Raw genomic sequence first — 22,497 nt, 5'->3', positions numbered from 1 at the left:
TTGTAAATTGCGGCAATCTTAAGGTAAAGTCAATGAGAATAAGCGGTATTGAATATGGATAGAGATGTATGTATGTATGTGTATGTTCCTACATGTGTTGGGAATATTGATTAAGAAGAGCTGATTAGCATTTGTTGACATTAAAGAAGAACTCCATTACAAAACCATACAAGGTTGACCTTTGACATAGACAAGCATTTGGTCTTATCAACCAATGAGTGACTGCTAAATTTAGATGAGAGAAAGTAGCATAGCAATGGAGACCGTTCTTCAGCTTTCAGTGCTGTTTTGTTTTGATTGTCAAAGTTCTTCCGTTGTTTGTTAGCATTTAAAAATATTTACATGACAAGTGTGAATCAATTTAATTAGGGTGACCACATGTTCCGGCATGGGACAGTGCTGGTTTTGAGCTTTTATTCATGTCCCACCCAGCAAAATTAAACTTAATTCCTTCTTATTTACTTTCACATTCATGTTAGCGTGCTCATTCTCATCTGCATGCAATCGCTAGTAGGCGTGTTTTGGTCATACCAGAACGAGAATTACTTCCTGCCCGTGTGTCTAAGAATCATGGGAAATGTAGTCCTACTATAATGCTCCGGTCAGACCCAACGCAAGCTGAGCTTTTCTGGCGGCATATTTCCAATGAAAAAATGCCGGGGCCGAGCAAAAAAGGTTAAAAAATGGTGAGTGTGTTGTGTTGTTTAGCACTGTTGAACTATCAACCAAGATAGCATTTAGCATTAGCTTAAGTAGTAACACAACCACCGTTTACCACATTGACTAGCAATTAGATTTGTTACAAATAGTTCCTGGTGAGAATTATAAAAAAAACATAATAAAGTGCCCTACGATTGGCTGGCAACCAGTTCAGGGTGTACCCCGCCTCCTGCCCGAAGCCAGCTGGGATAGGCTCCAGCACCCCCCCCCCCCCGCGACCCTTGTGAGGACAAGCCGTTAAGAAAATAGATGGATGGATAACAACAAAGTGTGGTGTATTTTGGTGAGCTGGAACAGATGAATGGCATTTAAATTAAATCATTCAAAGTATCGCTGTATACTTAAGACAGATTTTTCAATGAGTGATGTCTGCTTCAGGCTTTACTGTAGTTTAGATCTACAATCCATATGCACAGAATACACAAGCGTATTCCACAAACGTCATCATTCTCCCAAAGCTAGAGCGTGCGTCACTGTGGTGTGACACTTCTGTATTGCACACGAATACGCAAGCACGGCCGACCGACTTTCCTTCTTTTGTCTTCTCTTCACAAGTCGTCGGGTACGAGTGTGGTGGTGGACATCGCAGTGATGGGTGAGGCCCATGGATTGATATCAGACTTGCTGGCAGACCCCTCGCTGCCCCCTAACACCTGCAGCTCTCTGAAGGCTGTCAGCAGCCTCCTCAGCACCCAGATTATCCTCCAGCCACTCCATCGGCCCCACGTGCCACCAGTCACACACGCCTGCTCCGACTCAGAGGACGGGCCTGACAAAGTAGAAAGACTGGCCATTCCAAAGGTGAGTGTTTTTTCCCCTCTTTCCTCTCCATGTTTGTGTCCCCCCTGCTGCCCAAACTATGAAAGTGCAAACAAAACACTAATTTAGCAGTTACTATATTTCATCAGAATTTGTATAGAGACTATTATTACTCTGAATCAGCCCTATTTTTGTGCCCAGCACAATTCTAGCGAAATTGCAGTCTAGCTGTGTACAAGGGTGGAGTTTTCTTTCTTTTGGTATTTTGGACAGGTGCAGCTAAAAAGGGGCGTTTGAATCTGTCTGCCTGCGCTTCGGTCAAATCCACCAAAATCTCGTTAGATCGCCTACGCCACAACTTAGACCTGCTTTTATCTGGTCTAATGTCTAGTAGTTTACTTTCTGTTACACAATTGTCAGGTGCGTTAGGGGCGTGTTAAAGAAAACGCCGGGACGCCCAGAAAGGGGCAACACAGTCTGCAAAATTCCCAAACATAATAAACTAGACATGGCACAGAAGTCAATGGTGACACTTTTACACCAAAAATCTGTCCCAGGCTATGCCAGTAGTAACACAATGCAACCTTGTGCGAGCAAACCATGAATTTATTTTCTTTACCACATATCTTAGTTGAGTTTCCTACGATCGTTACAGTATGAAAGTTGTGGAGTCTGTGTGCAATTTTTTTCAAGAAACAGTCAGACAAATCAGTTATAATTTTCACGAACACACACCCAAAATGCACATAGGCACCTACACAAATGTCAACAACAGCATGGACGTAACCGATAATAACACCTACTTAAAATAATAATTTACGTACAGTACAAAGTAGTAAAGTTTGGACACACACACACACACACACACACACACACACACACACACACACACACACACACACACACACACACACACACACACACACACACACACACACACACCTCATTCAATGTGTTTGTGTTATTCGCATTAATATTTACATTTTAAATTCTCACTGAAGGCATCAAAACTAAGAAAGAACACATGTGGAGTAATGTACTACAAAAAAAGGTGAAATAACTGAAACTGTTTTAGATTCTAGTTTCTTCAAAATAGCCACCAGCCATCTGATTATTGCTTTGCACACTCTTGGCATTCTCACTTCTGGAAACTCTTTCAATACTGTTGGAAAACCATTTCAGGTGACTACTTTTGAAGCTCAACGAGGAAATGCCAAGAGTGTGCAAAAAAATCACCAGGGCAAAGAGTGACTATGTTTTCAATTATTTCATCTTTTTTTTTAAGTACATAACTCCACGTGCCCATTCATAGTTTTGATGCCGTCAGTGAGAATCTATGTAAATAGTCATGAAAATAATGAAAATGCATGACATGAGAAGGTGTGTCCAAACGTTTGGCCTGTACTGTACATACTGTGCATGTTTTGGGATTGTAGGAGGAAGCCAAGTATCCACAGAGAACACAAACATACTGAGAACACGAAAACTCCACACACCCACTCTTCCCCCTGAATGAAAACAAACCCTTGTTGTTTGTTGCTATATACATCACAAAGCATATGACAGCCCCTCTTCGCTGACGTGGCATTGAGCTGTAATGCAACTAAACAATGATGCACATGCCTCTGAAGGGCTTTTTAATGTTTTACAAGGCCAGCGCTTCCAAATGTATGCAGGCACTTTAGGTGGCAAGGAAACTAAATAAAGCGTATGATGCAAGGAAAGAACGGCCTACCAGGAAAGTAGCTTTAACACTGCATGAGCGCACACAAACATGAAGCTCAATGAAAGGCTGCTTGGTTTTGGCTTACTGAGAATATATGTGGGTTCTCATTTAGCAACGTGAAAATTGATAATTAAGGTCGCTACTGCTGTTTTGTTGAATGAAACAGTGTTCTGAGGAGAAAGCTTGCTTAGCTTGATTTAGCTACCTTGGCTTTTTGCAATAGGATAATGCTTTTTTGGGCTTCTGCGATTGGCTGGCAACCACTCTACGATGAACACCGACTCAGTCAGCAAACATAGGCTACTGCTCACCCGTGACCTTTATGCTGGGAAATGGTAGCGAAGGCAGGATAGAAAATGGATGATTGGATGGCTGTTCTGGGCTTTTACAATAATAACTCTATGAAATGTGTTACAGACCAGTGTTCCATATTCATTTAACACATAAAACACAACCTTCGTTTACATTTGTAAATGTAATACATTTTTAGGTAATCCTATGAGTAGTTTTAGAGTCGTATTTTGCAGAACATTTTAGTTGAACTCTCGGACGTACCAGCATTTGAGTGTTCAACCTTTGATGTTTTGCTGTACTTGTGTTTTCTGCATTGGCAGCGTCTAAGGCGAAGCCTTCCCCCCGGGTTGTTGCGAAGAATCTCATCAACGTGGACCACCACCACGTCGGCCACTGGGCTGCCTGCCATAGAGCCTGGGCCTGTACGAAGGAACCGCTCAGCGAGCATCAAATACACCACAGAAAGGTATTGCTAACATTACGTGTCATTTTGGGATGGGCTTATTGATGTATCTTCTTTCTTTTTTCCCCTCATTAATGCAGCGAATCATGGAGAAACTCCGTTATGACAACCATCTCAAAAAGCCGCTCCATGTCCGCCTCCTGTGCTGCGTCCATCACATTGAACCACTTCTACAGCAAACCGCTTGGAAGACCAGGTGGGTGAAAACATCAAGATATATGGACCGGGACCGACATTGTCATCCCAAATGTCTTAAGTGTGTCAACCTCTCCTTCAGGTTTCACCCCCTCCAACATATCACCTCTGGGCTCTCCATGTCCGTCACCCCCTGTCCAGGGTTCTCCTGTCTCCAGCCCAACCATCAAGACATGTTTAGTTCAGCTTCCTGAGATTGCCGGGCCGCTGGCAGATCAGGCCCCTGGCTGTGTGGTCTCCAAGAGTCACCACCGAGCCTTAACACACAGCCAGAGCGCTCCAAGCTCCACCACCCCTCACTGGAGACCCCCATCACTCTGTAGCAGGTCAATTCAGATTCACACAACAGTATTATCACAATGTGTTACCTGCATTGTCTTCCAAAAGTAGTGGAACAGCAGGAGGGTTACTTTTCAAATGTAATCCATTACAGTTACAAGTTACCTGCAAAAACATTTTTTTTTAGTTAGTAACGTAATCCAAGTACCATAATATTAAAGTAATGTAACTAGATTACGTTTGGATTACTCCAATATTGAGTATGCTCATGAAGACAAAATAAAAGTAAATATCACCACAATATATATTCTATACAATGTGCCCCTGCCATTTGCAGGTGATAGGGACCCGGGCAGCCTACAAATAGCAAAAATCCTAGTGTAATTAAAAAGCATGTAGATGCGACAAGAGATACAAATTTCAGTTTTTATATCTGTTGCATCGGATACACAATTTAGAATGCAACACCTTTTGTTTGAACTCACTCATTTTCATGTGAGCAAAAATATTAGAAAATGTCTCTTTTGTTGTGCTGAATAATATCCACAGATTAGGTCAGTGGTTCTTCATCTTGTTGGAGGTGCTGAACCACAACAGTTTCCTATGCGCAGATGGAACCCAGGGGCAGCAGATACAATGAAAACAGCGGCGGCCCCAGAATTGAACCCTGTGCGATGCCATACGTTCCATTTATGTACATGTGAATTTATATTGCACATATTCTTTTCCGACCACTTGATTTTTTTGCTCGATAGAGTTAGTATCAAGAGATTATAATAAAGAAATCACACAATGTACCATCACAACAGCCATTGATGATCAACTTGATGGCAAATTGTACTCATGAGTCTACAGAAACATTTTGTTTATAACCCAACTGTCTGGGAGCTCCTTCATAAGGCAGCAAGATAATAAACCCAGAACACACTACCCCAAAAAAAAAAAAGGAGTTCATCAGGGGAAAGAAGTGGAAATTTTAATCTCAATCTCCAGAATTAAAGATGAGACTGAAAAGATGTATACAGTGTTATCCACAGTTACCCTGAAAAAGAACTTGAACTTTGCTGATTACTTGATTTAAAAGTAACTAAGATTACAAATTACTTTATTGGTTACTTTGTACATGTAATATAAAAATGACAATTGGTTTTGCTAATACTTTTTGGGGAGTGCATTTGTAACAGTAATTTTTAAGGAGAAAGTTAGAAAATTAAGTAAACCTCTCTCTCTCTCTCTCTCTCTCTCTCTCTCTCTCTCTCTCTCTCTCTCTCTCTCTCTCTCTCTCTCTCTCTCTCTCTCTCTCTCTCTCTCTCTCTCGCTAATATACAGTTGACAAGTAAAAGACATGCTAACGTGTTGAAATAAAAACGTGTGATTACTTCATATGACTTTAATATGAGATATGTACATGTGGGGTTTATTACATTTTATACATATTGTTACATTTTAATCTTGACATTAATTCTGAAAATGCTGCAACAAAAGATGCACAGATAGTTGATCTAAATGAGAATACTATAACAGTCTGTGAGGAAATGAGTCACTTGATTCATCAGCATGAAGAGGACAGGAAATGAGTCAGTAATCAGAGAATGATCAGGATGAAATAATGTGCATCCTCTGCTCTCTTTTTTTTTTTCAGCTGCGGCAGGCCGTTCAACCATCGACTGAACCACGGGGTAGAATCTATCGTCAAGGTCGACCGAATACCCCGTCCAGGTAAACAGCAGAATTTTGCTTGCATACATTTTAGACACTTTTGGCTTTTCTGTAAGGCTCACACGGACAATGAAAATAATCTCCTTTATTCTGCCTCGAACAGAAAAGTTGGACGCGTTTTTGCTATTATTCTTTTCTTTTATTTCTACTGACTGACTGCATGTTCCATATTTCTGTCAGATGAGCGTGCGGTTGCCTCGTCGGACTATGACAGCACCTACGACAGCACTTATGAGACCAACCACAGTGACAGCAGCGACTTTGCACAGAATGAGGAAGAAGCCGAAGCAGGCAAGAAGCCGTCTGAGGTGAGAGAAGGCTGCCGGCAGTATCCGTCGGAGAGCATCGTTCTGCGTCCCCTCCTGCCTTCCCCTGAGGTTGGCGAAATATGGTTAATTTTTAATCGATTCTTTGATTGGTTATTTGCACGTTTGCCGCACAGTTCTGAGGTTCAGGGTTCAAATCTCGGCTCCGGCCCTTTGGGTTTTCCCTGTGGTTGCATGGGATGTCTGCCGTAACTCCGGCTTCCTCCCACATTGCACAAACATGCAAGTTAGGTTAATTAACTCACTCACTGCCATTGACGGCTATTGTCGTCAAAAATTCATTTGAACTATTTCTATTAGTTTAACATTTTTTCCACTTTTGTTAACAACTAGAAAGGAAAATAAATTGTACTTCTAGAACAGATATAAAATGTATGATTAATCGGGAGTTAACTATTGAGGTCATGTGATTAATTACAATTAAAAAAAATAATCGCCTGATGCGGATTTTTTTTTTTACAAATTAGGAGCATCAGGCGATAATTTTTTTAATCGTAATTAATTGCATGACTTCATGAGTTAACGCAGGATTAATCACAAATGTTATATCTGTTCTAAAAGTACAATTAAAAAATTGAAAGTTTTCATACTCTTGTTTACAAAGGGGTAAGAAAATGTTAAACTAATAGAAATAGTTCAAATGAATATTTGACGTCTATAACCGTCAATGGCAGTGAATGAGTTAAAGACTCTAAATTACCCATAGGTGTGAATATGAGTGAACATGGTTGTTTACATGTGGCCTGCTTTTGGCTGGTGAGCAGTCCAGGGTGTACTCTCACCAAAAGTCAGGGTTAGGCTATAAAACTCCAGGTCACCCTTTCCTCCAAATGAAGACAAGCAGGATTGATGGATTTCATACATTTTGTTACTTTTATTCAAATTCACACCAAAAGACATTACTGCTGCAATCACGACATGCAAAGCTTTATTTTGTGGCGTCATAACCCTGAGACATTTTTGCGACGGGAAAATTTTGAATATTTCCTGGCTGTTCAGCATCAGCAACAAACACTGGGCAACTGTTTTGTGGAATAGCGACAAGGCTCATTGATTTAGGACAAGCGGAAGTGTCAGCTCAGGCAAATATTTATCCCGAGATTCAGTCTGGAGTCTTCAAGTGCTTCGCTCCCACTGCTGCTGTTGATAGTTTACACTCGGGGACAGTGAATTTACTTTGCAATTTATAGGTTTAGATTCATGGTGGATGGAAAGTAGTAATGTCATCGTCGTATATAGCGGTAGTCACATTTGATCCTGCTGGTAATCTTTTGGGCAAAGAGGAACACTTCACATAGAGAATTATCATTGTACAGTAGCGTTGTCAATTGTGACCTTTGTGACCAATATTGAACAATATACTAACTGTAATTGGCCACTCCCTTTTTTATTGTTTTTCCCGCAACGCACAGAGCAAGCTACTCCTGGCCTCGGCGCCACTGGTGATGCCTGGGTTGGAACCTCTTATGAGTCAACTCAACAAATGGAATTTTCCCATTTTCAGTCTTGTGGAGAGGACTCACGGAAAAACAGGTTGCATTCTCAGCCAGGTGAGGACTCTTTAGCGCCGTAATCTTTGTGGCATTCAACTTATGACAATACATCAACGCTGATGGACAGAAATAAGTATAGTATTGTGTGCATTGGAGGAAAACGAAGAAAGATCTTTAGTTGTCATGTATGTACACATACATGAAATTTGACCAATCACAGTAGTGGACATATCAAGCACACATCTGAGCAGGGGGCTCCTTAACTCATTTGCTCCCCAAAACGTATAAATACGTTCTATTTTAAATATTACCATGCTCCCAAAGACCTATTTATACTTTTTTTTAAATGAAGAGAATGCTTGAAGCAATGGTATTTATTACAAAAACAGCAATCAGGTGGCAGCAGAGTATAGGGCCATGTTGTGTGTGTGCATGTGTGCATGCGTGCGTGTGAGTGTGTACTCATTAGTTCACCTAAAACCTATTAAAAATCACATTCACCTAAACCGAATACTTCAGAATCCAGCTAGAGGTGTGAGGTTGTCAGGAGACCCGAGGAAGGATCACAAGAAAGAAAGAAAAGTGAAATCCAGCACCGACCAGACATTACCTACTACCCACCGGGTTACCAACCAGTGTCAGAGTCTTTCACCAACCCCAGAAACATCTAAATTCCATCAAATTAGGGAGACCTCAAGAGACCAAAGGAGAGATTGAGGAAAGGAAGGAAGGATAGATGAAGCAGAGTGAGATCCACAGACATCAGCCTCCACCAATTCAACGACCAGAGGAAGAAGCAGATTGTGTTTGAATTTCGGTAGATGCTGGTAAACCTCCACCAGAGAGGGGAGCCGTCGACCCCGGCCAGGACAGAGCAAGCACAACCCACCAGGGCCCCCTAGGTCGCGGCAGCGCCAGGGCACAAACCCCGGGCCCCGCGGGGGACACTAGCCGGAGAGCAAACCCAGGAGCCTGGAGCGCCCCCCCCCCACCCCAACACGGCCCGCGCCCCCAACCCAACGAAGCAGGACGGGGCACGGCAGGCCCGCCAGGCACCCCACCGGCGCACAGGCCCCCTCCAACCAAGCCCCCCCCAGCCCCACCCCACCAGACCCCGACCCCCAAACCCCGGGGACCCCCCGTACCCAGGCATCGGTGGCGGAGACGGGCCGGACAGCGGAGCAGTGAGGGCACCCGCGCCCACCCCACCTCCAGCCAAGTGGAGGGACAGAACACCGGGGCCAGAAGGGGAGATGGGGGCACCGGGGGACGGGTTGCACCCCCGAACCCCAGGCCCAGCGGAGAAAGGCCCCGGTCGTCACGCAAGCGTTCTTAGTGAAAGCTAACTGTTACTGAGTTCGCCAGCTTGCCGACTGGCGAACTCTACCCCTACACCGTGAATGTGACCCCACCCAGTGTATATACAAGTGTGTGTGTGTGCATTAAAATTGAGAGCAGGTGAGATGGAGCAGAGGGAAATGATATCCCCCTCACTCCGATCCACCTGCCTCTCAGACACGTGGCTGACGTAAGTAACCACTTAGCCACCTCTATATATAAGGCTGGTTTTAAAAAAATAGAATAATCGATATTGAATCGATTTTTCTTTTTGGCCGCGATATCTTTTTAATTTATATTTACAATTATTGAATTGGAATTATGAAAGCGTTTTCATCTTATCCACGCTGATGTCAATGTTTGTGTAACACTTAAGTGATTATAACACGTGTTATTTTCATGAATGAATAAGTCTTTTAGCCAGTTACTGCCTCTGCAAATTTTTATTTAGAATTGAATGTTTGTAGAGGTTTTTTTTTTTTATCATGTCCTTGATATTTAGGAAGAATTGATGTGCCATAAATAAATCAATATCGGATTAGTGAATCTAATTGAATTGGATAAAAAAATCGAAATCAAATCAAACTGAACTCTTGTAAATCGATTGTTTGAATTTGAATCGATACCCAGCCCTACTACAATATAGTATTTATGTATTTCATTTGATGTCACTAGCTTGGGCAAGTTTTTCAGGCATGAGACTTAACAACAAATCCTCTGTAAAGATATCTTGCTTTAGTGAAGCTTTAATTTTTAATTTTTTTTCATTCAATGTCCCAGGTGTCCTACAGGCTCTTCGAAGACGCGGGCCTGTTTGAGACCTTCAAGATTCCTGTAGCAGAGTTCATGAACTACTTTCACGCTTTGGAGAACGGATACAGAGACATCCCGTGTGAGAATACATTCCTCTTGCATTGTTGTCAATATTGTTTTAATTGCGGTCTCTGTCAAATAAAACCACTTAAAGAGCAGAAGGGGACCTTGTCAACATCGCATTTCATATCGAATAATGATTTGCGTCACCGTCTTTATTAACATGAATGAGATCTATTGGATTCAATTCCTCCAATGTGAGAACACTTACTCATAAACAATTTAGTTTGACGGTAAAATATTTTTATATCTTATCCCTTATATATCATCATCAACATTATTGGTTCAGAATCGGAAAGTTTTGAGGATGGTGGACCCTTACAGGAGATAAAAAAAAAAAACTTTCATTATTAAGGTTTTTTCAGTTTATCTGGTTTGTATTCAGCAGCGCTTGACATATTAAAATCTTTGTATTATTATTATTAAATAATATATATTTAAAATATAACAAAACTGTGTGACTTTGTATCATTACAGATGTTGACGTTTAAGTTAGGGGGGATTTCTAAAAGCTCTGTGCACAAATGAACAACTTTAAAGTTGTATTTTTCTGTCCATGTTGACATTTGGTGGGGGGGGGGGGTCAAATATGTAAACAAAAGTGAATTCTCACAATAGTAAAGCGGCCTGCAGTTTGTACGAGATTGTAGCTCATGCTTTGACTGCCCTCTGCTGCTCGTGATAGATCACAACAGGATCCATGCCACTGACGTGCTGCACGCTGTTTGGTACCTCACCACTCAACCCGTGCCCAGTCTGCCCACACTCCTGACCGAGAACGGCATACACAACGGTGAGGAAAAAAAAATCTCTTGGTAGCGTCTAATCAAAGAGATTAAGACATGTATTTCCTTTTTTTTTTCTTTTTTTCTGTAGACCCAGCAAATGGCATAACCCCCGGTGCTACGGCCTTTCTGTCATCCAAGATGCACTCTTTGCTGGAGGAAGGCTACGGCTCCCTGTCTGGCCTAATTCCGGGGCTGGAGCTGATGGCCTTGTATGTCGCTGCCGCCATGCACGATTATGACCATCCCGGGAGAACCAACGCCTTTCTAGTAGCAACCAGTGCACCGCAGGTAAATGATTAGGGGACTTATCATTTCAAACGACGGGTCAAAAGCAAAAATTATTATTATTATTTTTTCCACTCTAGGCTCTTCTATATAATGACCGTTCTGTCTTGGAAAACCACCACGCCGCTGCAGCGTGGAACCTCTTTATGTCTCGTCCGGAGTACAACTTCCTGGTTAACCTTGAACATGTTGAGTTCAAACGCTTCCGATTCCTTGTCATCGAAGCCATCTTGGCAACCGACCTAAAAAAGCACTTTGACTTCCTCGCAGAGTTTAATGCCAAGGTAAAACAAGACATGTTGGGCAATTTTACATCTTTGTGGGAACAATTTGAGAAGGGTCCTTTTTTTGGGGGGGGGGGGGGGGGGGTTGAATGTGGCCCAGTGTGCAAGAAACGGTTCGTAAAGACTTGCTTTGGCATGTTTGCCGTGACACAAACCTGACTTCAGCCCCATAGTTCCTTCTCTTTTTATCGCCTGACGACCTAATTTATAATAATATTTTCTTTTCGTTTTTAAAATAATCTTTTTTCAAAAAAGAAAAGATTATTAAAATTAGGGCGTCAGGCGATTACATTTTTTAAGTGTAATTAATTGCATGACTTCAATAGTTAACTCATGATTAATCACAAATTTTATATCTGGTCTAAATGTACAATATTTTTTTTCATACTCTTGTTAACAAAAGTGGAAAAAAATGTAAACTAATAAAAATTGTTCAAATTAATTTTTTACGTCTATAGCCGTCAATGGCAGTGAATTAATATCGATCAATATAACTTTATTACAAATCCAATCCAATCCACTTTATTCCTATAGCAAATTTCATAAACACGCGTTTCCAAAGTGCTGTACATTGACATCGGCACACTATCATACATAAAAAATCGAGTATAACCAACTATTAAAAAAGTCAATAAAATACTAAAATACATTAAGTAAAATAAATAAATAAATAATATAATAAATACATAAATAAATACAATTTAAAAAAGACGTCTCAATAAAATTGGATCATTGCAATGTAGTAGCGTGATGTAATGTAGTGGTTCACATTGCTGCCCCTCTACTACCCCTACCCCCTACCCCTATACTTTGATCGTAATGATAGATAGTCCCTACTAAATAAATAAATGATCAGAAAGACGCTGATGCTGTTTTTTTTTTTCATGTACCCAGGTGGGTGACGAAGGAATGTCTGGTATCGACTGGACAAACGAAAATGACCGATTGCTGGTTTGCCAGATGTGCATCAAGCTGGCTGATGTCAATGGACCTCTGAAGTGTAAGGAGCTGCACTTGCAATGGACTGAGGGCATCGTCAATGAGTTCTACGAACAAGTATGGTTCTAAACCTCTGCAATGCTTGGCCTCGTTTACTGTACTGTTACATTTTTTAGCTAGAGATCGGGTATATTAAATTCAATACCTGAGATCTCAGATTGGGCAGTAATTCCCAAAACTTGGGACAATTAAAATAGAACAACAAAATAAGATGAATGAAATATGATTTTTTTTTTAAAAGGTAAGGGAAATGTTTTTCAATAGGGGTGTTAGAAAAAATCGATTCGGCAATATATCGCGATATTACAGCGCGCAATTCTCGAATCGATTCAATATGCGGCCGAATTGATTTTTAAACATCAATTTTTTATGGGAATATTCAACAAAAGGGTTAGGGTTAGGTTATTGGTATCGAATCGAATCGTGACCTATGAATCGTGATACGAATCGAATCGCCAGGTACTAGGCAATTCACACCCCTATTTTCCACAGTTTGAACAGGTGCAAATACACACTCTAAAAACAGTTGGGTCAAAATTAACCCAATTATGGATCAAAAATGGACCGATCCACCTTATGGGTCAATTTGACCCAACTTTCTGGGTTGTTTAATACAAAATGACCCCATTTTCTGACCCAAGTAAAGGATCTGACCAATATTTACGAGTTGTTTTACACTAAATCTCACAATTGGGTCAAATTGACCCAAGTAGAGGATCAATATAATGTTGTCCATTATATTCTAGTACACAAAAATAAAATAACTTTACAATAAGCTTTTTATTTGAGCATTTATGACTGAAATGCCCTCTAATTAGTAGATCAACACCTTAGCTGTTCACAATGGGTATTACTGCAAGCCTCTGGACAGTAGTTTTCAGACTGGATTCAGGTTAGAATTTCCCGCGCCGTGCCTGCGGATGTGATGTAATGGGTGTGCGTGGTGTGTATGTGAAGAACGGTATGTGCAGTTTCATTTTTCGTCAGCAGGTGGCAGTAGCGATTCGAAATGGAATGTTCGACGTTCAGTAGCCTTAAATGAACACTTCTGCGTTAATCAAAATGCAGTTGAAATGTGAAAGCAGAATTTCTGATACAGATCTCATATTACATACATTAGAGTAGACTGCAAGCATACCTAATGCAGTGAATGGTGAGTGCACATGCATTATTAATACCCGTTCGTGTAGTGTAAGTGTGTAAAAGTGCTTAAGTACTACCCTTGAATCAAAAGACAGAAAATGCACCTGTTTTATTATTTATTATATTATTTATTGATTTATTTTACTTATTGTATTTTACTATTTTATTGACTTTTTTAATAGTTGGTTATACTAGATTTTTTATGTATGATAGTGTGCGGATCTCAATGTACAGCACTTTGGGAACGCGTGTTTATGAAATTTGCTATAGGAATAAAGTGGATTGAATTGGATTTGTAATAAAGTTATATTGATCGATATTAATTCACTGCCATTGACGGCTATAGACGTCAAAAATTCATTTTAACTATTTTTATTAGTTTACATTTTTTTCCACTTTTGTTAACAAGAGTATGAAAAAACATATTGTACATTTAGACCAGATATAAAATTTGTGATTAATCTTGAGTTAACTATTGACGTCATGCAATTAATTACACTTAAAAAATTTAATTGCCTGACGCCCAATTTCAATAATTGAATTGAAAGAAATTAAAAAAATTATTATTTTAAAAACGAAAAGAAAAGATTGTTAAAAATTTGTTTTTTGAAAAAAGATTATTTAAAAAAAGAAAAGAAAAGATTATTATAAATTAGGTCATCAGGCGATTATTTTTTTTTATTTAATTAATCACATTACTTCAATAGTTAACTCACGATTAATCACAAATTTTATATCTGTTCTAAACGTACAATAACAACTTTTTTCTCGGTTTTCATACTCTTGTTAAAAGTGGAAAAATTTTTAAACTAACAGAAATAGTTCAAATTAATTTTTGACGTCTAAAGCCGTCCATGGCAGTGAATGAGTTAAAAACATATTGGTGATTTGGTATTTATTTACGGATGACAAGTTGTTACACAAAACCCTTTTGGTAATGGTTTACAAAGAAAAACAGTTTGTGTGAATAAGTGATGCATGTGGCCGCTGACATGGTTGCCAAATTGCCATATTGTAAAAAACTTTACTAAATAGTACTTTAAGATTAAAATTGGCTCCATCTAGTGGCCAGAAAGGATATATGGATTGGAGGTGTTTTATTCAAAGGGTACTTTGATTACACTTTTTTATTTTTTGTGGATTCGGTTTATATACAGATGTGCTCTTAAAACTTAATTCTACAGCATTTCGTCAAAAGTCACACGGTGAAGGCCTAGTTTTAGACAATCAGCTAAACACTGGTAAGCATCGGAATGTATTCAGCTTACGTAACGAACATTATGGTTAGATCAGTGTCATTCAAAACATTATGTTGCAACATTACAAACTAATAAATCGTTAATCAGTTTGTTGATATTCACCACGGGAAATCTTCACCCTCTAATCCGTGATTCCCAACAAGTGCGGCGTGGGGATTTTTTTGTTAATTACAATTATATCTTTGGCCATCTATCTGTGGCATCAACATAGTGACAAACTAATACAAGCCTGTTGCTTGGACTAGTAGCAGTAATTTACTGTATTTATTTATAATTACGTGGAAATTAGTGATGGTAAAATGAAGCTTCATGAAGCACTTGTGATATTTTTTGATTCCCCTAGATGGTGCTCTTGGTTTAAATATAAAGGCTAGTGCAAAGGAAATTGATTACATTTCCACTGCATCTTTCAACCGAGAGTGGCATCTAGAGGAGTCAAAAAATATTACAAGTGCTTCATGAAGCTTCATTTTCCCATCACTAGTGGAAATGCATACAGTGCAATATACTGTACACTTTTTCAGATGATGGGAGCCAGGTGACGCAAATATGTTGCCACTGACAGTGCTTCATATCAAGTCAAGTCATCTTTATTTATACATGTAAAGATGTTCTCAGTCACACAACAAATGTCTAATCACAGTGTCCTATTGAAATGTGGCTTTGCAGTGCACATTAATATCCAACACTAAATATACATTTTTCACTCTGCATTTCGCCGTTCAATTCATCCATTGTGCAGATATGTCTTTGTTGACGCAGTACAAAAACAGGAAAGGCATGAACAACAAACATCTCAAGGACAAGGAGGAGGAGCAGGATGTTTCATGATGTTACATGATTTCATGTAACGAGTATAGAAAAAAATGACAATATGGGGTTCTGGTTATTTAGTGACGTAGAGTCGAGATTATTTTCACTTTAACAAAGACGAGACTCATTGACGAGCTACCCAATCAGTTGTAGGTTAAATTATGAATATTCATTCATATGTATTATTACACTGCTTTACATTAAAACAACTAACTGTGTACAAAAGGCAAAATACGATTGTTTCATGGCAATTACTAGGATTTACACACTGTTTTAAATTGTAAAATATTGTTTGTGTTTTGGGGAGTTACTCAAGAAAAAAAAAGCCCAATTTATTAATTATTAATATGACAACAAAATCCCCAAACCCACTTTGAAATAATGGCAACATTTTTGTTTCTGAAAAAGTAAGCATTTTCCATATACCATATTTGCATTTGGGTTTGCTTTGAATTAAAACCCAGAATCAGAATCTCTTGATTGTCCCAAAAGGGAAATTAATATTGCAACAGGTGCTCATAGAAGAAGACAACATAAGACATCATCGAAAAATACAACAACCCATAAAAAGACAATTATTTTTAAATATTGCAATTATCCCCGCTGGATGTTTAAAGTTTTTGTTGTATAATTTTTGGTACAGCTTACACACGTCACATGACCAAACCCAGAAAACACGTGAGCTGTGATTGGTCATTACCTGAGCCTGTAGGCACTGTGATGTCATTTTCAGTTGACAGTAGGGGTGGGCGATCTTGCAAAAATAGAATATCACAATTTTTTAAATTATAAATTTCAATTTTACCATGATTTTTTAAAAATGAATATGAAATACAAAATAAATTACACATGAAATAAGAGTAGTATTGAAAAAGTAGGCTACACTTATTAGGTTGTAAAAATGAACATGGTATATAATAAATAGAACTTATAAAACAGCAAAACAATAACAAAAGTCACAGTTCAGTTTTCAAGTAGTGTAATCAAAATAGCAAATGGCAAATGTCTTAAAGTACACCCAACTTGGCCGGTATAAAGTCATGTTAATAGAGCACCACGTAAACACAAAATTAAAAAAATTACTGATGGTAGCAACGTAAAAAGCACTTTTTGTAAATAAGGGTCAATATTTTAGCAACCCCTGTGAGTGCGTCGCGGGTTATGTAGTTTCCCATGGTCTGAACGGGCCTTGAATACAACACAGACTTCTTTTTTTTTCTTTTTTTTTGCTAAGCTACGCACGTTAGCGTGTTGTTGTGTTCCGTGTTGCACGATTTGCCTCTGTTCACTAGTGATGGGAAAATGAAGCTTCATGAAGCACTTGTGAATTTTTTTGACTCCCCTAGATGGTGCTCTTGGTTTAAATATAAAGGCTAGTGCAAAGGAAATTGATTACATTTCCACTGCGTCTTTCAACCAAGAGTGGCATCTAGAGGAGTCAAAAAATATTACAAGTGCTTCATGAAGCTTCATTTTCCCATCACTACTGTTCACGGACCACATAAAGGGTCAAAAGAGTTTGACACATGTGCTTTAGAATGCTGCAAGTTTGAATGCTGCAAGTTTGTTTTGTCAAAACTTTATTATAAGTTCAGAAATATGAGCAATTTTCAAACACAAATAAAATCAGGAGTCTGTACATTATATACTATGTCTGTCCACAATTGAGTGAACCGACAGTAATCCTAGTTTGCACTTTTCTAGGGAGATGAAGAAGCAAGCCTGGGCCTTCCCATCAGCCCGTTCATGGACCGCTCAGCACCGCAGCTTGCGAAGCTGCAAGAGTCGTTCATCACTCATATAGTGGGACCCCTCTGCTCCTCGTACGATTCTGCCGCTCTGATGCCGGGTGACTGGGTCGACCTGCCGGAGGAGGAGGTGGAGCAAGAAGAGGCAAAGGACGGACGAGATATGGAGGAGGAGGAGGAGGAGGAGGGAGATTTGGGTGAGGAACATTTTTCCTGTATGCAAACCTCTCATTTATTCCTGTTCCATGCTAATCTACATGTTAGTTCCAATTATTCTTTCTGTTGCAAGAAAGTTTTCAATTACTGCCTTGACGGTAAATTATTGGCAGCTGGATTGTGTGATTGCGTTGAATTTTCGTGAGCTATCTGATTGTATAGGGAAATTAATGAACCAGGTCACAATTGCGCTCGTAAATTCATTATAAACTCAGGAACATCCATTTTCTATTCAGTTTATCATTATTAGGGTGAAAACATAACAGTGAAAACATACCACCTCCACACATAAGAAGGTCAGAGCCGACATTCCAACCCAAACCTCGAGGCAGAATTGCTAACCACTCAATCCAAATGCATACTTTAATTCAAATGATGACGAATATAAATGTGAACATTCTGTTTCAATCAACAGCAATGTATGTACAGATAAAGTCTAAAGTCTTACAACACGCTATGAGATAAAACGAGCCAGCTCGTTATAGAGAACAACATGTGCATTGTGCAGGATTCCCACCATCCATCCTAATTAAAATTCGATGTGGGTCCAAAATATGTCTTTACATGAAACCTTGTAAACCGGCCCATGGTGCAAAGGCTGGGGATCGCTGTGCTGAAAAAAATATCAATAATGTCATTTTTTTAGATCAACTTTGACTTAACTTTTAGTCACGTTAGGGTCAACCGAAAGTCGTTCAGCTGTTATTGTTTTTATTTTTTTTATTTTATTTTTTATAAATTTTTATTTTGTATGTGCGTGTGTGCGTGTGTGCGTGCGTGTGAGTGTGTATTCATTAGTTCACCTAAAACCTATAAAAAAATCCCATACCGTTCACCTAAACCGAACACTTCAGAATCCAGTCGTGTGGCCGTCAGGAGACCCGAGGAAGGACCAAAGAAAAGAAAGGAAAATCCTTTCTTTCCTTTCTCAGCTGTTACTGTTGACATCGAGAGGATTTGATTCCACTGTGACAAGTGTATTTTCATAGTTCATAGAAATGTTCATAGAAACAATTGAGGTGGAAAAAAAGTCATTGGAATTGCAGTTTTAGAATCTTGCATCATGTCTATTGTGTCTTACAGAAAAGCAAAAGACAAAGAAGGAGAGCAGTAGGAAAGTGTTCTGCCAGATCACACAGCACCTCCTGGAGAACCATGAAATGTGGAAGAGAGTCATTGCTGCAGAAGTCCAGGAGGACACCTTGAAAGAGGACCCAAACTGTCTTAGCGCCTCCACTGACCCCATCACAGCCATTAATGAGGAAGAGGAGGAGCAAACAAGCAAAGAGGAGGAAGATTTAACTGAATGCTTTGATAAAAGTGAAGAGGTGCCAGCGATAGAAGACGAGGACGGCCTCTCACAATCAGAGACGTCAGGTGGGAAAGAGGAGGAATCGGAGTGATAATACGAACAATGGCCTCCTTCCAAACCAGGAACTTATTTTACCGTTGTTTGTTTGCTCTCCTAACTCTTAATATTGATAGCCAGCACATCACTTTGACACAACACTGTAGAAGATGTTTTGGGTAATTTGTGCCTAACAAAAACAGGGTTTATGACCAGAAAATTTTGAAGGAGCAAAAGAAGGGAACTCAGTGGAGGAAAAAAAAAAAGCTTCATTTATTTTATCCATGGTATCAAGTCCTTATGTAGCCTCCCCTTTCTTCTATATATGCACAATGACACAGATTCACTAATTTCCTCCATCAGTCAGTACAAGGTGTGTCAGAAAAGTAACAGGACTTGTGTTTTTTTTTTTTTTTTAAGTTTCCTCCTCAATGTTGACCAGACGGTTACCCAGCACGTCAACAGAGAGATCCTGCGGCTTTTGCTTTGTTCAGTGCGCGAGAAGAGGCGAGATTGAGCATCTGACAGTTCCTAACTGAGAAAAGCATCACTGTGCTGTAGCAACCTCCTTACTACTGATTAAATAGAAAAGCGCTATATAAATCCAATGCATTATTATTATTTATTATTATTACTCAGCACACCTGGATCCATGTGATTTGTTTTCCTCTTTTAAAAAAAAAAGGTCGAAGGGGTCGTCAAGGGGAATAGTTTTGAAGATGTGGGCAGTATCAAGGTGGCTGTGATGATCTTGGAAGAATCCTTGCACGGAAGGCTGGCAAAGTGCGTCCGACTCCAGAGCAAGTCTTAAAAGTAGTGATGGGAAAATGAAGCTTCATGAAGCACTTGTGATATTTTTTGACTCCCCTAGATGGTGCTCTTGGTTTAAATATAAAGGCTAGTGCAAAGGAAATTGATTACATTTCCACAGCATCTTTCAACCAAGAGTGGCATCTCGAGGAGTGAAAAATATTACAAGTGCTTCATGAAGCTTCATTTTCCCATCACTACTTAAAAGGGGAAAACTTGTCGTTTATATTTTGTGACGCTAGTCCTTGACATTTTCTGACACACCTCTCACACACAGTCACATGCCTCGCAAAGCACACCGGTTGCCCGACCAAAGTCGTTTTTTTCAATTTTTCATCAACAACGGAGTGGGTGAGTGTATGCCCTCCCACCCCCCTCAGGTGGATGCCCTGGGCCACACCCACTGCATCCGATGCTGAGGAGACTTCCTCTTGTAGACAATGAGATGAAAGCCCGGGAAAAAGCTGTTTCCACTGAAGCTTGGCAATGTGTAAGTGTATTGGGGAAAAAAAGGGAATGCACATCACACATGCATACAAAGACAGAAATGTTAGAAGTGCATACAGGACAAACATGTTTTATACAGTGGACAAAATAAGATGTTCTACAAAGAGCCCCTCTAAAAGCTTTATCTCCCATCAAAGAAAAACAAAATCCAAACCCATGTTTTACTTTGTGTCAAACAACGTGTTTAGATGCATGTTTCCTCCCGCAGCACACTAACACATCGAAAGGTCACACAACTCAGGAAGGCAGAGAAACAAAACAAAGATGACCTTATTAATTTTCGATGCTTCCTGTCCGCTTTAAATGCTATACTGTACATTTATGACCATGTATGTTCACTTCACAACAACGGAAACAAGGTAACTCATCAAATACGGTAATGATTTGTAAAGCTCAAGGACTTCTTCCTTCTGGTTCCTGTAGACAGATTTATTTTATCACTTGACTACTCTTTATGTTATTGCCAGGCTTTTCTGCGTAAATTTTAGCATGCTAATTAAAAACATTCATGTTTGGTGCAGCATGTTGCACAGCACGTGGACAAAATTGCTGGTACCCTTCCCTTAAAGGGGAAGTCAACATTTCTTGATAATATGTTAGATGTGACCTCGCTAGTCTAAACATGATTAATATTACATTTGTGGAATATGAGTTATGAAGCAAAATCCAGCCGTTTTTTATCCATCTCAGGGGGCGGCCATCTTGCCACTTGCTTTAGACTGAAGATGACATCACAGTTGCTCAGGCTTTTTCTGAAGCTGAGCTGTGATTGGTTGTTACCTAAGACCTGAGCAACTGTGATGTAATTCTCAGTCCACGGCAAGTAGCAAAATGGCCGCCTTGATAAAAAAACGACTGGATTTTGCTGCTTAACTCATATTCCACTAACACAATATTAACCAGAATAGCGTATTTAGACTAGTGAGGCTGCATAGAACATATTATTGTCAAGAACTTCCCTTTTAAAGAAAACCCCACAATGGTCAACGAAATGGATAATTTCCTTTGGACACGTGAGACTAAACTGAAGCTTTTTGGCCTGCGGTCATATTAACGAAAACAACTCTACAGCGCTTTAAAACGTCGAAGGTCTTGAATCTGTGCAGGGTACAATTTTTTTTAATACTATCAGGGCATTCTGTAGCAAAATGGCGCCGATCACTGTCGAAAAGCTTGGACTCGATCATAGGTCATGGTTCCGCTAATAGAATAATGACTTCAAATACTGTGCACGGTTAAAAGGACTGAAGAACAGCTTAAGGTGGAAGTCAACCTTAAATGTTTCTTGACAATAATCTGTTATATGTGACCTCACTAGTCTAAACATGCTATTCTGATTAATATTACATTTGTGGAATATGAGTTATGCAGCAAAATCCAGCCGTTTTTATCCATCTTAGGGGGGGCGGCCATTTTGCCACTTGCTGTCGACTGAAGATGACATCACAGTTACTCAGGCAACGACCAATCACAGCTCCCGTGTTTTCTGAAGCTGAGCTGTGATTGGTGGTTACCTGAGACCTGAGCAACTATGATGTCATTTTCGCTCGACAGCAAGTGGCAAAATGGCCGCCTTCTGATATTGATAGAAACTGCAGAATTTTGCTGCTTAATTGAAATCCAGTTTTGTTATGTAATGGACTACAAATATTTTGTTACTGTACTTGTAAATTTTAATGTGTCTGTACTTTATTTTGTTATTTATAAATACCTCTCACCTTTCACTAACACTATTTCAGGTATGAATTTCACTCAAGTAATATTCTCAAGGGGACTTCTCATGCAGAAATTATTTTCTGTTGAGATACTTGTACTTTTACTCAAATATCAATTTCAGGTACTTTAAACAGGACTTCAAATCCTATTTAATGTCTCCGAAAGGGACTGAAACATGCAGCCTGGAGAAGACGCGGTTTCAAATCTGAGAGCGCTGAAGGAGTTCACTCAGGAAAGTTAAGGTTACCATCATTTTTGTCCAGGGTACTGTTATTAGTTTGTTTTGTAAAAAAAAGCCAAACCTGACTTTTTAGTCATTTTCAGTAGCTACTATTAAGTAGAAGTAGAATTTCAGTGACCAATGAAGGGTAACAACACTTTTGTCCGTGTGTACAT

General features: G+C 39.6%; 1 protein-coding gene across 3 annotated transcripts in view; it reads left to right on the top strand.

Moving 5' to 3' along the window:
• pde3a (phosphodiesterase 3A, cGMP-inhibited) overlaps positions 1-21,888 on the top strand; it is a 46,808-nt gene extending 24,920 nt beyond the window's left edge. For 2 of the 3 annotated variants that reach the window (XM_086080451.1, XM_086080453.1), the window contains exons 2-15: positions 1,276-1,521; positions 3,820-3,965; positions 4,043-4,158; positions 4,240-4,483; positions 6,079-6,155; positions 6,336-6,532; positions 7,894-8,031; positions 10,093-10,204; positions 10,871-10,978; positions 11,062-11,261; positions 11,339-11,542; positions 12,437-12,598; positions 17,461-17,701; positions 18,804-21,888. In XM_086080451.1, the coding sequence (XP_085936577.1) occupies positions 1,276-1,521; positions 3,820-3,965; positions 4,043-4,158; positions 4,240-4,483; positions 6,079-6,155; positions 6,336-6,532; positions 7,894-8,031; positions 10,093-10,204; positions 10,871-10,978; positions 11,062-11,261; positions 11,339-11,542; positions 12,437-12,598; positions 17,461-17,701; positions 18,804-19,123 (2,511 nt within the window). In that variant the 3' untranslated portion in view covers positions 19,124-21,888. The remainder of the gene's footprint in view (positions 1-1,275; positions 1,522-3,819; positions 3,966-4,042; positions 4,159-4,239; positions 4,484-6,078; positions 6,156-6,335; positions 6,533-7,893; positions 8,032-10,092; positions 10,205-10,870; positions 10,979-11,061; positions 11,262-11,338; positions 11,543-12,436; positions 12,599-17,460; positions 17,702-18,803) is intronic. The other variant, XM_086080452.1, reaches the window with a different exon arrangement.
• Positions 21,889-22,497: the final 609 nt, after the last annotated feature.

This window comes from Leptonotus elevatus, chromosome 7 (assembly GCF_054856555.1).
Source record: "Leptonotus elevatus isolate MCC_2025b chromosome 7, RoL_Lele_1.0, whole genome shotgun sequence".
Classification (NCBI taxonomy): Eukaryota; Metazoa; Chordata; class Actinopteri; order Syngnathiformes; family Syngnathidae; genus Leptonotus; species Leptonotus elevatus.
The sequence above is the reverse complement of the archived record's forward strand: the minus strand, read 5'-3'. Positions and strand labels throughout refer to the sequence as shown.